The sequence below is a fragment of the Diabrotica virgifera genome, chromosome 2, assembly GCF_917563875.1.
Source record: "Diabrotica virgifera virgifera chromosome 2, PGI_DIABVI_V3a".
In the NCBI taxonomy this organism is placed as follows: Eukaryota; Metazoa; Arthropoda; class Insecta; order Coleoptera; family Chrysomelidae; genus Diabrotica; species Diabrotica virgifera.
This window is the reverse complement of record NC_065444.1, coordinates 225,568,675-225,584,533: the sequence shown is the minus strand read 5'-3', so window position 1 is coordinate 225,584,533 and position 15,859 is coordinate 225,568,675. Positions and strand designations below refer to the sequence as shown.

General features: G+C 32.9%; 1 protein-coding gene across 1 annotated transcript in view; it reads left to right on the top strand.

Moving 5' to 3' along the window:
- The window catches only part of LOC126880444 (vesicle transport protein GOT1B), a 40,130-nt gene that overhangs the window by 12,285 nt on the left and 11,986 nt on the right, over positions 1-15,859 (top strand). Inside the window, exons 3-4 of the mRNA XM_050644304.1 lie at positions 2,583-2,761; positions 11,441-11,522. Coding sequence (XP_050500261.1) covers positions 2,583-2,761; positions 11,441-11,522 — 261 coding nt within the window. The remainder of the gene's footprint in view (positions 1-2,582; positions 2,762-11,440; positions 11,523-15,859) is intronic.

Here is a 15,859-nt window from a genome sequence, read left to right as displayed (position 1 = left end):
ATAGACCAAGAGGCAGCGCTGAAAAATCTATTTGAATTTACTAAAGCTAGATTTTTCACAGTTGATTACTTACCGTGAGTGTGTAGAGAAACACACTGCGGTCGGTCAAGCGAAACGTAGAACAGAGGTTACTGAGAGGGTATCAAAGTTGCTTTCCTACGAAGGTAATTATTTCCATTTACTAAGGCTGAAAATCAGTACACACATTCTAAATTAAATATAAATAAAAGTTATTATAGTCGGTCAGCTGTATGACGGGACAGAGCCGGTCGGTCGGCCCCAATAGTCGATTGAGGAAATGAAGCATTTTTTCTCGCAATTTTTTCGTCCGGCATGAATTTACTTGAAATTTTCGTAGAAGGTAGGGAATAGTCCAAAGATAATTTTCTATATCATGCCGCTATCATACGCTAAAACCTTGGGGGTGGTTGCCACCCCATCTCGGGGGTGGGAATTTTTTATTACATTTTAACCATGCAATTCGATGGAAAAAGTGATTCTAAGAAAAAAATGTTATTTACATTTTCTTCGTAAAACTAATATTTTTCGAGTTATTCGCGCTTGAAAATAACAGTTTTTCGACGAAAAAAGCGACTTTTTTAGAGGGTTTTTTGAGAATACCTAGAAAAATATGCATTTAATCAAAAAAACTGTGGATATCGAAATTGTATCTTTTAGTAACACAAACCAAATTCTTTTCCTATAATATCTTTAAGACCAATAGAAACCGAGATACGGCATGTTAAAGGTTAGCTTTTTTCGTCAAATGCACAATTTGAAATATTCAAAGCCAAATAATGGGAAAATTTGCATATTTCTAGGAAAACTTAAATAATCTTTTTTCAAGTATACAATTAGACCTTTCAAAAAAAAAATAATAAAAAGTTCCTAGCATGAAAATTAAGCGACTTAAAAAAAATGTCGGTACCTGCTTTTCTCTACGAAAAAATCAGTGAAAACAACCCCCTAACTACCTTCCTAAATTAAAATAGGTCTTCACCTTTCTGTAGTTCCTTTTATATTTATATTATCAATACACTTAAGGAGTTTGACCTATTTAAAATGCCTAATTTTGGAAAAATTTGAGTTTAAAGAAAAATAAATTTTTTGCAATTTGATATTTTTCACCTTTTACTTCAAAATATCTCCGATAATACTGAAGAAATGAAAAAAATTATAAACTACTAAATTGTAGCTTTTTTAGTGACTAAAATTACACTGTGCATAGATTTTCATTACAAAGAATAGTTAGCCAGATATAGCTGTTTAAAACCTATATTTACCAGCAAACACCCCCTTATTCGAGCCCTTTAAACCCGCCCCAATTAAAAACTGAGGCATCTTACGGAATTTAATTTACACAGTCTTATATCTCTTTAAAAATCCTACAAAATAATTTTTGAGTAGTCTCATTACTGAGAGGGTATCAAAGTTGCTTTCCTACGAAGGTAATTAAATCCATTTACTAAGGCTGAAAATCAGTACACAGTGAGATATAATATTTTTCCAAAATTAGGAATTTTAAATAGGTCAAACTCCTTGAGTGTATTGATAATATAAATATAAAAGGAACTACAGAAAGGTGAAGACCAATTTTGAATTAGGAAGGTAGTTAGGGGGTTGTTTTCACTGATTTTTTCGTAGAGAAAATCAGGTAGGTACCGACAATTTTTTGACTATAAGTCACTTAATTTGCATGCAAGAAACTTTTTATTATTTTTTTGTTGAAAGGTCTAATTGTATACTTGAAAAAAGATTATTTAAGTTTTCCTCGAAAAATGCAAATTTTTCCCATTATTTGGCTTTGAATATTAGAGTTTGTTTAATTAAATGCATATTTTTCGAGGTATTCTCAAAAAACCCTCTAAAAAAGTCGATTTTTTCGTCGAAAAACTGTTATTTTCAAGCGCGAATAACTCGAAAAATATTAGTTTTACGAAGAAAATGTAAAAAACATTTTTTTTCTTAGAATCACTTTTTCCATCGAATTACATGGTTAAAATGTAATAAAAAATTTCCACCCCAAGAGATGGGGTGGTAACCACCCCCAAGGTTTTAGCGTATGATAGCGGCATGATATAGAAAATGATCCTTGGACTATTCCCTACCATCTGTGAAAATTTCAAGTAAATCTATGCTGGACGTAAAAATTGCGAGACAAAATGCTTCATTTCCTCAATCGACTATTGGGGCCGACCGACCGGCTCTGTCCCGTCATACAGCTGACCGACTATAATAACTTTTATTTATATTTAATTTAGAATGTGTGTACTGATTTTCAGCCTTAGTAAATGGAAATAATTACCTTTGTAGGAAAGCAACTTTGATACCCTCTCAGTAAACCCTGTTCTACGTTTCGCTTGACCGACCGCAGTATGTTTCTCTACACACTCACAGTAATCAACTGTGAAAAATCTAGCTTTAGTAAATTCAAATAGATTTTTCAGCGCTGCCTCTCCGTCTATTACTAAGCAATAGAATTTAAAGATTCATTAAAGTAGGTATTTAAAATGAGTACTTGAAACTGTAAAAATATCAAAATGTATACTTTGTTATCATAGTGATTGTTTTATTATTTTTAGATTTTATTTATATCAGGTTTGGTAGCTATCATAGGACGACAAAGAACATTCCTATTTTTCTTTCAACGGCACAAAGCTAAAAGGTCAATTGCTTTTTTTGGAGGAATTATATTAGTATTATTAAAATGGCCCCTGGTGGGGATGTTACTAGAATTGTATGGATTCTTTTTGTTATTCAGGTAAATTAGTAATAAGATATGCGGCAAAATAAACAGTACTGAAATTCGTATGCCTCAAATTTGTATGCATCAGGCGCCGAAATGTACTGAGTGGTTTCCGAACGTCTGCGCCGTTATAATAGTCTAACAGCTAGTGAACCCTCCGACTAACGGTCGTCCTGTAAGGCTAGAAATTTTTCTAGTGATAATTCATAGCACACCAAGGCTAAAAACCATGACCTGGCAGGCATCAGCCGTGCACGAGTATCTACCAGGTGAATCGAAAAGTGCATAGTTTAGGGGTAAAATAAACTTTCTCCTGTAAGGTTTAAATTTAAGTATGTGTTTGAGTAAGTCATTTAGAAGAAATGTGTACAATGACAGGCGATTCTGAAGAGCATAAGACCTTTCCAGGCGAGGGGAAAGATTAGGGGTTTTTCCTAAAATTATTTTTTTTGCATCGAACAATTTTTTTAGGTTTTTTGAATTATTCCAAACAGAAAAGGTCTTTAGTGATTTTTCTCTTAAGTTAATAGTTTTTGTTATATAAGCGATTGGAAATTTTAAAAATTGCGAAATCGGCCATTTTTAACCCTAAATCGGACATTTATCTAAAACTTTCAAAGTTACCAAAGTAGGTAGATATTCTTTAAACATTGATTGATGAAATCCCAAAGAGTTTTTTGCAATGCAATATCGGAAACCCCTTTGTTTTTTAATTGCTAATCAAGCGGGCGCGACACTGTAGTATAAGTGACGACGGTGGAGTTGGCATAAATTCATTATCTCGAGAATGGGCAAATTTCAAGAGAAATCCTCAGACAGGTCGATTTTTATTTTTAAATTAAGACTTTTTAGCATATATATAATACTAGTGACGTCATCCATCTGAGCGTGATGACGTAATCGATGATTTTTTTAAATGAGAGTATGGATTGTGTGATAGCTAATTTGAAAGGTTATTGAATTCTCTATTCACTAATATAAACATTAACATAATTATTTATACAGGGTGTACAAAAATTTTTTTTTATTAAATTAACTTTGATTAAATTTGACAAATAGAAGAAACATTTTTTTTGTACACCCTGTATAAATAATTATGTTAATGTTTATATTAGTGATCAGAGATTTAAATAACCTTTCAAATGAGCTATCACACAATCCCTACTCTCATTTAAAAAAATCATCGATTACGTCATCACGCCCAGATGGATGACGTCACTGGTATTATATATATGCCAAAAAGTCCTAATTCAAAAATAAAAATCGACCTGTCTGAGGATTTCTCTTGAAATTTGCCCATTCTCGAGATAATGAATTTATGCAAACTCAAACGTCCTCACTTATACTACAGTGTCGCGCCCGCTTGATTAGCAATTAAAAAAACAAAGGGGTTTTCGATATTTTATTGCAAAAAACTCTTCGGGATTTCATCAATCAATGTTTAAAGAATATCTACGTACCTTGGCAACATTGAAATCTTTAGATAAATGTCCGATTTAGGGTTAAAAATGGTCGATTTCGCAATTTTCAAAATTTTCAATCACTTATATAACAAAAACTATCCACTTAAGAGAAAAATCACTAAAGACCTTTTCTGTTTGGAATGATTCAAAAAACCTAAAAAAAAATTGTTCGATGCAAAAAAATAATTTTAGGAAAAACCCCTAATCTTTCCCCTCGCCTGGCAAGGTCTTATGCTCTTCAGAATCGCCTGTCATTGTACACATTTCTTCTAAATGACTTACTCAAACACATACTTAAATTTAAACTTTACAGGAGAAAGTTTTTTTGACCCCCTAAATTTGCACTTTTCGATTCACCTGCACGTGCACGGCTGATGCCTGCCAGGTCATGGTTTTTAGCCTTGGTGTGCTATGAATTATCACTAGATAAATTTCTAGCCTTACAGGACGACTGTTAGTCGGAGGGTTCACTAGCTCTTAGACTATAACGTATGTGAATGTCGTGAAAATGTTAGGTGCTTCAGAATGGTTCTCAGTTGTGCAGAAAAAAATTTTATGGTGGAGTACTATTTTCGGTCATACGGAAAAGGTCACGAAAACGGTCCAAGCTTAAAATCAACAATGGTTTCAGCAGGACGGGACAACCTGTCACACTGCCAGGGAGTCTCTTCGAATACTGCATGATCATTTTGGGAGTTGCCACTCACCAGAACTAACGCCACCAGGTGCGTACATATGAAGAATGCTGAAGGAGTTAGACAGATCCACCGTCTGCCATTTCGGAATTGCGGACTAGAATTAAAGATTTTTTCGTGCCAGAGGCAGTGGCGGATCTATAAATTTGCCTTGGGCTCTTTTTGCCTTTTGCTCCAATGAAAAGCCAACCAAAAGACAAAAAAAGAAGACTTAAATAATAACTTCTAGGCATTAAGTTCACTTAATTTTCCTAACTAGCGTGTTAATTGGATTGAATTTTTCTTTTTGTGGTTTCGGTTTCATGCCAGCTAATGTATTGTTATGTTTGAACAATTTGTTGTTCAAACAAAACATTTTTTCAATTAACTATTTTTAATGGGAAATAAGCCACAATTTTACTAAAAAAATGATTTTATTAACGTTTCGACGCCCAAATCGGGTGTCGTTGTCAAAATATAAAAATTATTAATGAATTAATCAAAAATGTTGTTGCTTAGTAACAAAAATTCTTCTAATAATTTATTTAATCTGACTCATTTATATCGGTAATTCAGACATATATTATACATTTTAAAGTCATCATCATCATCATCTTGGTGCTACAGCCCTTAGAGGGCCTCGACCTTCTCAACTCGATATGTTATCGACTTACTAATCCTGGTATTTTATTTCTATTGACTTCCTCTTTTAGTATGGGTATCCACATCCTACTGCATTCTACCGAGGAATTTGCGACACAATTGGTTTCATTTAGCATAATTAAAGCCGCTTCTTTGATTTTTCTCTTTTTACTATCTGTTTCTTTCAGGACTATACTTGAATCTCTCCACTGAACTCTATGTTCATTATCCCATGCGTGTTGATATATTTGAGATCTATCAAATTCTCTATTTTTAATATAAGACTGATGTTCACTTATTTAACGTTTAATGGTCTTGATGTTTCACCTAAATAAAATTGTTCGCATTTTATTATAAATACAATTTTTTATTCTTTCTTGTTCACTATTAGGTTTAGTTTTAGATATAATAGATCTCAACGTGTTTGTTGTTTTAAATGTTGTTGAAATGTTGAATTTATTTCCTATTGTTTTAAGTTTCTCGGATAGTCCTTTTATATATGGTATTGATATTTTCCTCGTATTATTTATTGTGAATGCTATAGGATCCCGTTCTAAGTTGTTCTGTTCCATTCCATAAGTTTATAAATGAGGAATTGTCCAGATTGGATCGAATGGAACAGAACAACTTAGAACGGGATCCTATAGCATTCACAAGAAATAATACGAGGAAAATATCAATACCATATATAAAAGGACTATCCGAGAAACTTAAAACAATAGGAAATAAATTCAACATTTCAACAACATTCAAAACAACAAACACGTTGAGATCTATTCTATCTAAAACTAAACCTAATAGTGAACAAGAAAGAACAAAAAAAAAATTGTATTTATAAAATACCTTGTGAATGCGAACAATTTTATTTAGGTGAAACATCAAGACCATTAAACGTTAGAATAAGTGAACATCAATTTTATATTAAAAATAGAGAATTTGATAGATCTCAAATATGTCAACACGCATGGGATAATGAACATAGAGTTCAGTGGAGAGATTGAAGTATAGTCCTGAAAGAAACAGATAGTAAAAAGAGAAAAATCAAAGAAGCGGCTTTAATTATGCTAAATGAAACCAATTGTGTCGCAAATTCCTCGGTAGAATGCAGTAGGATGTGGATACCCATACTAAAAGAGGAAGTCAATAGAAAGAAAATATCAGGATTAGAAGTCAATAACATATCGAGTTAGTACATATTTTATATTTTAGTATTTTTTATGTATCTGTGTATTATTAATATTATTTATAATTTAAAATAACATATGTACATATTAAGGTCAGAATTTGCTATTAGTTTTGAGAGTAAACTAAAGTGAGACTTAATATTTACGATGTCGGGATAGTATCACGAGGTTTTTCCTGGTTTTCCCTCGTGATTTACTATGGAATCTCTAGCGCGAGAATTTTACTGTCACCACTGCATGTGGTTGTCTTTTTAAAGACAGATCAGATGTCATGATTTTTTTGTGACAGATATTCTTGAGTTGAGGTTGATTTCATGTAATCGAATGAACCATCTTTCAACAAAGTCGTCCCAAAATCCCAATATTGGCAATATCATTTTAAGTCTTCTACTTTAAAATGTATAATATATGTCTGAATTGCCGATATAAATGAGTCAGATTAAATAAATTATTAGAAGAATTTTTGTTACTAAGCAACAACATTTTTGTTTAATTCATTAATAATTTGTATATTTTGAGAACCAAAAATTTTGGGCGTCGAAACGTTAATAAAATCATTTTTTTTTTTGTAAAATTGTAGCTTATTTTCCATTAAAAATAGTTAATTGCAAAAATGCCACAAGAAAATAGCTTCAGAAAAACATTTTTTGAACAATTTTTTGTTTTGTTGGGAAATTTCCTCATTTTCCCTCCCCGTAGATCCGCTACTGGTCAGAGGGTATCTTTAACATCTGTTTTATCGGGAACGTGCGTCATCGTGAATAATGTTTGCAAGGCTATATCATGGATACTAGATATACAGTCTGTTCCAACAAAAATTTGACCCCCCAGAAACTCAGTAACCAAGAGCTTCTTGAAAATTAAAAAAAACACGTCAATTTATAATGGGCGGGGGACGAATTTTCATGCAAAATTCATGTTCTCAAATGTAACCCCCTACTACCCCGCATCAACCCCCATTTTTTTTAAAATAGCAAGTGTGGTCGAGTGGCACATCATTTGAAGGTAATTTTTTCTCTACACGACACTATTTTTTTTATTTACGTAATAAGTTTAAAGATAATTTTGGACTTAACAAATATATTATAAATTAGTTAAATCCAAAATTGTCTTTAAAGTTATTCCGCAAATTAAAAAAAAATAGAGGGTCGTGTACAGAAAAAATACCTGTCAAATGATGTGCAACTCGACTACACTTGCTATTTAAAAAAAACTGGGGGGCAGTAGGGGGTTGGTTACATTTGAGGGCATTAATTTTGCATGAAAATTCGTCCCCCTTCCAATACAAATTGACGTGTTTTTTAAATTGTGAGGAAACTCTTGGTTTCTGAGTTTCTGAGGGGGGAGGATAAATCTATAAATAATAATCAACATTTCAATATTCATTTCAGTACTGTTTTTTTTGCCGCATACTCTATATTAAATGTAATCACCCTTAAGAGTGTAGATTTTGTTTATAGATTTTTTTTAGGGCACTTTTTAAGGTGTTAGATATGTTGTGTTTTTTTAATAGTGTTGGAATAAAACATGTTTTACTTTAATGTTGTATCATTATTTCACATTTCGCAACATGTGTTTATTTTTGTGTTGAACTAAATAGTCATGGCTAAGTTATAGCTTTGTTCCAGCAGAATGTTGAACTGATTCAGGATCGTACTGAGCGTGCGCTTTACATAAAACGCCTTCCAGCAACGAGAAATTTACACGGTTTTATGTAAAGCGCACGCTCAGTACGATCCTGAATCAGTTCAACATTCTGCTGGAACAAATGTGATCAATGTGTAGTCAGTGTTATTTGTTCTTTTCTATTTTTTATTCCGGTTAATAATAATGTTGGTATTCGTACTCCCTGATGAAAGTGCTATTCCAAATTTGTTGATATATGTCAGTGATTTTTTGTTTTTGTAAACGGATGTAATGGATATATGTGGGTCTGTCTATTATTTTTCTCTATCCAATGTGATTTTCATTCATCGTAAACCGGTATGTCTATCTAAATCGTCTGCCCACTTCTTCTGTGGTTTCGTTTCAGTCATTTTAATTCTCAGGATATGAATGTTAATTGATTACGAGGAAAACAACGAAAAGCCCCAGATGCAAAGTTTACTACCTTTTAAACAATTAGAATAATTGAAATAAAAATATAATAAACAATATTTTAAATCCAAGACTTTTCGTTAATAAACTGCTTTCTGGCTGCATCCCATATCTCCGAATTTTACAATATATAATCACAAGAGACGACGAAAGTAGGAGAAAGCAAATAGAGGACGCTTAGGCCACGCATTTACCTTCCCTTCGTCAAGGAAAAGGACCGAAAGACAGTTTCTAAATACTCAAACTGAGTAAAAATGAAAAAGATAAAAAAGATCAAGGCAGGTTTTGTTTATATTTGATTCAGAGTTGGACCACCATCTCCATATAGCTATTTCATCATCCTTATGCCTCATCGGTGAAGCTCAGAAGTCTCAACTCTGAAGGAAATACAAACAATTCTGCCAATTTAAGGCAAACCATCGCAATGCAATGAACCCACCTCTGAGACGCAATTCAGCGACATCTCTCGTATTACGAGGAAAACAACGAAAAGCCCCAGATGCAAAGTTTACTACCTTTTAAACAATTAGAATAATTGAAATAAAAATATAATAAACAATATTTTAAATCCAAAACTTTTCGTTAATGAACTGCTTTCTGGCTGCATCCCATATCTCCGGATTTTACAATATATAATCACAAGAGACGACGAAAGTAGGAGAAAGCAAATAGAGGACGCTTAGGCCACGCATTTACCTTCCCTTCGTCAAGGAAAAGGACCGAAAGACAGTTTCTAAATACTCAAACTGAGTAAAAATGAAAAAGATAAAAAAGATCAAGGCAGGTTTTGTTTATATTTGATTCAGAGTTGGACCACCATCTCCATATAGCTATTTCAGCATCCTTATGCCTCATCGGTGAAGCTCAGAAGTCTCAACTCTGAAGGAAATACAAACAATTCTGCCAATTTAAGGCAAACCATCGCAATCCAATGAACCCACCTCTGAGACGCAATTCAGCGACATCTCTCGTATTACGAGGAAAACAACGAAAAGCCCTAGATGCAAAGTTTACTACCTTTTAAACAATTAGAATAATTGAAATAAAAATATAATAAACAATATTTTAAATCCAAGACTTTTCGTTAATAAACTGCTTTCTGGCTGCATCCCATATCGGATTTTACAATATATAATCACTAAGCGTCCTCTATTTGCTTTCTCCTACTTTCGTCGTCTCTTGTGATTATATATTGTAAAATCCGGAGATATGGGATGCAGCCAGAAAGCAGTTCATTAACGAAAAGTTTTGGATTTAAAATATTGTTTATTATATTTTTATTTCAATTATTCTAATTGTTTAAAAGGTAGTAAACTTTGCATCTGGGGCTTTTCGTTGTTTTCCTCGTAATACGAGAGATGTCGCTGAATTGCGCCTCAGAGGTGGGTTCATTGCATTGCGATGGTTTGCCTTAAATTGGCAGAATTGTTTGTATTTCCTTCAGAGTTGAGACTTCTGAGCTTCACCGATGAGGCATAAGGATGATGAAATAGCTATATGGAGATGGTGGTCCAACTCTGAATCAAATATAAACAAAACCTGCCTTGATCTTTTTTATCTTTTTCATTTTTACTCAGTTTGAGTATTTAGAAACTGTCTTTCGGTCCTTTTCCTTGACGAAGGGAAGGTAAATGCGTGGCCTAAGCGTCCTCTATTTGCTTTCTCCTACTTTCGTCGTCTCTTGTGATTATATATTGTAAAATCCGGAGATATGGGATGCAGCCAGAAAGCAGTTTATTAACGAAAAGTCTTGGATTTAAAATATTGTTTATTATATTTTTATTTCAATTATTCTAATTGTTTAAAAGGTAGTAAACTTTGCATCTGGGGCTTTTCGTTGTTTTCCTCGTAATACGAGAGATGTCGCTGAATTGCGTCTCAGAGGTGGGTTCATTGCATTGCGATGGTTTGCCTTAAATTGGCAGAATTGTTTGTATTTCCTTCAGAGTTGAGACTTCTGAGCTTCACCGATGAGGCATAAGGATGCTGAAATAGCTATATGGAGATGGTGGTCCAACTCTGAATCAAATATAAACAAAACCTGCCTTGATCTTTTTTATCTTTGTTAATTGATTAGTAAGTTTTGATTGCTTGTTTGATTTGATTGTTTGCTTTAATATTTTATTTTTTATTCATGCACATCAGCCCTTTATATTCTCGTCTTTAAGCTAAGGATAAATTTTGGTGAGTAAGGTTGTAATTGTGATTTCTTCTGTGTGTGGTATGAAGTAAACCCTCATAGTGTTCAAGGAAGTCAAGTAACTGTTCGTAAGTTAGAGGATAATGCTTGTTTGAATTAATAAACAACGTTTTCATATGACTTGGCATTTCTTCTGGCCTGTTTCAATTTTTTTCATGTCAGCGGGATAAAGTTGGGTGGCTTTTGTTAAAAAGTGTCGATTTCATATCCACAGGCTGAAACATGTTTTAATAAATAGATTATGATTCAAATAACAATATTTAAAAGTTCACCAAAAATTTTTCAAGGGAACCTATTTATTTATAATAATTTTTAAACAAATTATAAAATAACTTTTTTCAACGTTCCGATTTGTTTCAACTTTTTGATACTTTTGATGATTTCTAATTTATTCAACAGTAATATAACAACTCTTAACATTCTATTGTTTTCAGCGATTTTTTCCCAATTGCCATAAACTTTTTAAGGAGGATACCCATCTTGGGAACTGTTTTAAATTTTCCAGGAATTAGTATGGTAAGTTTATTGGTGTTTTTATTGTAAGTGGCTATTATTAATTTTTGAAATATTCTTAAAGTAATTAACTTCACTAGTTCTGTAAATGCATTATTACGGTAGGAATGCGGTTGGATATTTAACATCCAATTATTTATTTCATATTTTCTTTTCCTAAAATCTTAATTTATAGTCCAGGAACCAAAGCTTTTCACCTCGCAATTTTTACAGAATAGATCAATTTGCTTGAAAATTTGAGAATAAGTAGTGGATACTCCATGGATCAAAATCTATATGATGCCGACAGGCGCTTTTACCATCTCGGGGTTGCCACCCCATCTCGGGGGGTGGACATTTTTTATTATATTTTGACCGCAAAAGTTAATAAAAACATTCATTCTAAGCAAAAAATGTTCTATACATTTTTTTGGTAAAATTAATAGTTTTTTATTTAATCGCTATCGAAAGTGTTAGTTTTATATCTAAAAAATCAATGTTTTTCGATGGTATACTTATTTACGATTCACTCAATTTTTGCTGTAAAACAAATTTAAAACGCTTCGCCACTTAGGCAATGTGTCATTATGTGCGAAGATCGACTAATTAAACGGATTAAGCTTGTGACATTTTTGAATTAAATTAAATTATTTTGATTTTGAATTGAAATGATTTAGAATTGAAAAAATACAACAAAACATAGAGTAAGAAAACAATATGTTAGGTGAACATTGATAGAAATTTTGATGGTAATCAAATTATGTAAATAAAAGTATTACATACTATGTATTTTGGTAGGTTCAAATAGTTAGGTACCTATGATACATTTACAATTATTACGTACCTGTTGCTTTTAAAAACTATTTAAATGTCACTACAATTATAAACTTTTTTGTTTCTGTCCTCACAACATTAAAACTAATATATTATACATTTGTTTACCTTCATATTGAACAATTATTTATTATTGACAGATCATTTCAACACCCAATCAGAGCCCGTATAACGACTAATACCATACTGTCGGTGTGCGCATGCGCGCAGATCAATATAAATTCACCCTCAATCTCAATCGCGCCTAAAAAGCATAACTTCAAAAAAACGGTTTTGTTTACTTTTTCAAAAGGTACATTTTTGTTACGTAAAGTTGTTTTGATACAACGAAGTTGTAAGAGTTATTAACCTTCCGATGACCAACCTTTTTTTGTTACACGGATGACCAAGGGGAGGAAATGACCCCAGGTCAAAAATGACAATTAACAAAAAAATGAAGTTTTTTTTATGGCATGGGCTTTATGTCATTCAGCCAGTCACAACATGAGTATTAGTGTCATGTGTAATGTGTATGTTGAGTAAGTGTCTTGTTACAAAGTCGACGTCATTAGCGTAAAACTACTTGGAATTACACATAATAGACGGTATTTTACTAGACATCAACTTCAGAATATATTTTTTAAATGAATAACCATTTTCAATTTCGTTGCAAAACGAAAATACAGCCGAACCATATTCTAGTCAAATCAGAGAGTGCAGCAAGCACCTCTACCGGTTTCGAAACTTATTAGTCTCTCATCAGGAGGCACATATGCTGCTCTCCCTGATCCAACCAAAACAAACCCCAGCGTGCAGTCCCGGATTGCAACGAACGAAATGGCATAGATGCCCTAGCGGCAACTGCTACAAAAAGACTAAGTTTTCCCTCTAATGGCATATAAAAAAAACATAATGCTATTCTACATCCCACCAGAATGAAAACAATGGGAACCTTCTCTGGTTACCCCTCCGAGGCTTCTACAATATGCAAGCCATACGGATGCTGAGACTAAGGAAGATGAGGGAATTCTACAATTTACAATTCACGTCCCATCTGCTCAGCGCGGTAAAATTCCAACGAGAATGGTTCCTTTCGTACTCCAATCAGAGTAAATGTAAATCAAAAATGAATAACCATTTTCAATTTCGTTGCAAAACGAAAATACAGCCGAACCATATCCTAGTCAAATCAGAGAGTGCAGCAAGCACCTCTACCGGTTTCGAAACTTATTAGTCTCTCATCAGGAGGCACATATGCTGCTCTCCCTGATCCAACCTAATATATTTTTTATTCGTATAAATATAGGGAATTTTTTTTATTTCAAAATATGAGGATATCTAGAATGATATTAAAGTCAAATAAAAAAATAATGAGTTAAAAATTGAAAATACTTTTGAATTTATTAAAGAAAATACAGCCGAACCATATTCTAGTCAAATCAGAGAGTGCAGCAAGCACCTCTACCGGTTTCGAAACTTATTAGTCTCTCATCAGGAGGCACATATGCTGCTCTCCCTGATCCAACCTAATATATTTTTTATTCGTATAAATATAGGGAATTTTTTTTATTTCAAAATATGAGGATATCTAGAATGATATTAAAGTTAAATAAAAAAATAATGAGTTAAAAATTGAAAATACTTTTGAATTTATTAAAGAAAGACATACGCTGGGGTCACAATTTCCCCCGCTTGGTCATCCGAAGGTTAACGAAGACTTATTAGCAGAAAACTGATTAAAAACATTGATTTTTTTGATATAAAACTAACACTTTCGACAGCGAATAAATCGAAAACTATTAATTTTATCAAAAAAATGTATGAAACGTTTTTTGCTTATAATGAATGTTTTTACAAACTCTTGCGGTCAAAGAATAATAAAAATTTCCACCCCCCAGATGGGGTGGCAACCACCCCCAAGGTAAAAGGGGTTTTTATCATGATATAGATTTTGATCCTTGGACTATCCACTACTTATTCTCAAATGTTCAAGCAAATCGATCCATTCTGTAAACATTGCGAGGTTTTGTCCTATTTTAAGCTTCATTACTTGGACTATTAATTATATGCCAAAAATTAACTCCTATATACTCGCTTTATCAAAATAAATTTTAAAATGTACAGTTCCGAAATGTCTGAGCAAATAAGGATGAGGCCATATTGAAGTGACAGCACAGTGTATTCCAGCAAAATCGCAACAAGATATCCTAAATAATACGAATAATTTAAAAGCCAGAAATTAAAATATAAACTCGAGCAAATTATGAAGGTGTTATATCATCATCAGACCGTTTTAAGTCCATCGTAGGACATAGCCTCCCCTGCTCCCCTGCCTGTATCCAAAGTGCACGGTGTTGTGTGTGCATTTGTCGTCATATTTCGCAGATCATCTTGTCATTGTGTGGGTGGTCTTTCTCTGTTTCGTTTATTCGCTGTTGGTCTCAATTCGATTAACTTGCGTGTCCACCGTCCACCCTTGCCACATGGCCAGCCCATCTCCATTTCAATTTGCAACAGCTCATCTCTATTTCAATTTGCAACAGTCCATCTCCATTTCAATTTGCAAGCTCTCTCCACAGCGTCTGTAACTCTGGTTCTGTTTCGTGAGTCTTTGTTTTGTGATTTTTTGTTAAGGACACTGTATCCGCACCGTAGATCATTACTGGAGTCGTATTTTCGAATTCAATCGAATATTTTCGCAATGTGTATTTTTGAACGTCCTTCGAAATGTTATACGTATACGAGCAGAATTTGCACCGGCAACACTGCAAATTCGAATAACATTGAACTGATTTGTCATCTGAAGAGTCACAATGTTGCCATACTTTGTTTGTCTATTTCTTGTATAATTTCAATCAATGGTATAATCGCAGTATTAAAAACAAAATGTTGTATATTTGTTATATATACTTGGGGTATAATGTACAAGAATAAGATTGTATAATCGGTTCGCTAAACTCAGACACAACTGGCTAGTGATTTTAGTAAGTAATTTTGCCAATTTGGTAAAATTGGAAAAGATCTTAATAATAATAATTACTAAATAGTTAATAATTTACTAAATAGTTAGTATTTTTGCCAATTTTGTCAAAATTGGTCAAAAACAAAAAAATTACCTACTAAAATCACTAGCCATTTGTGTCTGAGTTTAGCGAACCGACTATATAAGAACGTTTAATGTATAAAGATAACGACTTACAGTCTGAACAAATTATAAAAAGGCCATTTTTGGGAAAAGTTGATTAGCAGTTATTTTAAGTGTCATCGAATCTTAAGATTGCATAGGTATATTAGTAATATCGATTTGCAAAGTCCGCAGAAAGATGCTATTTTGTTTAATATTATTTTTGTATCCAGTATTTATACTGATATTTTACTATTTACATACTTTTCAAAACTTTACTTCAAAGCGATTTTTAATGCACGTTTATGTAATGTGATAGTAACAAAAAATTAAGGTTATGGCAACGGTGTCATATGTCAAGTTTGGAGCTTAGATCCAATGCTAACATGCGTACATAAAGTTAGGTTATGTTTTATTTTCAAGA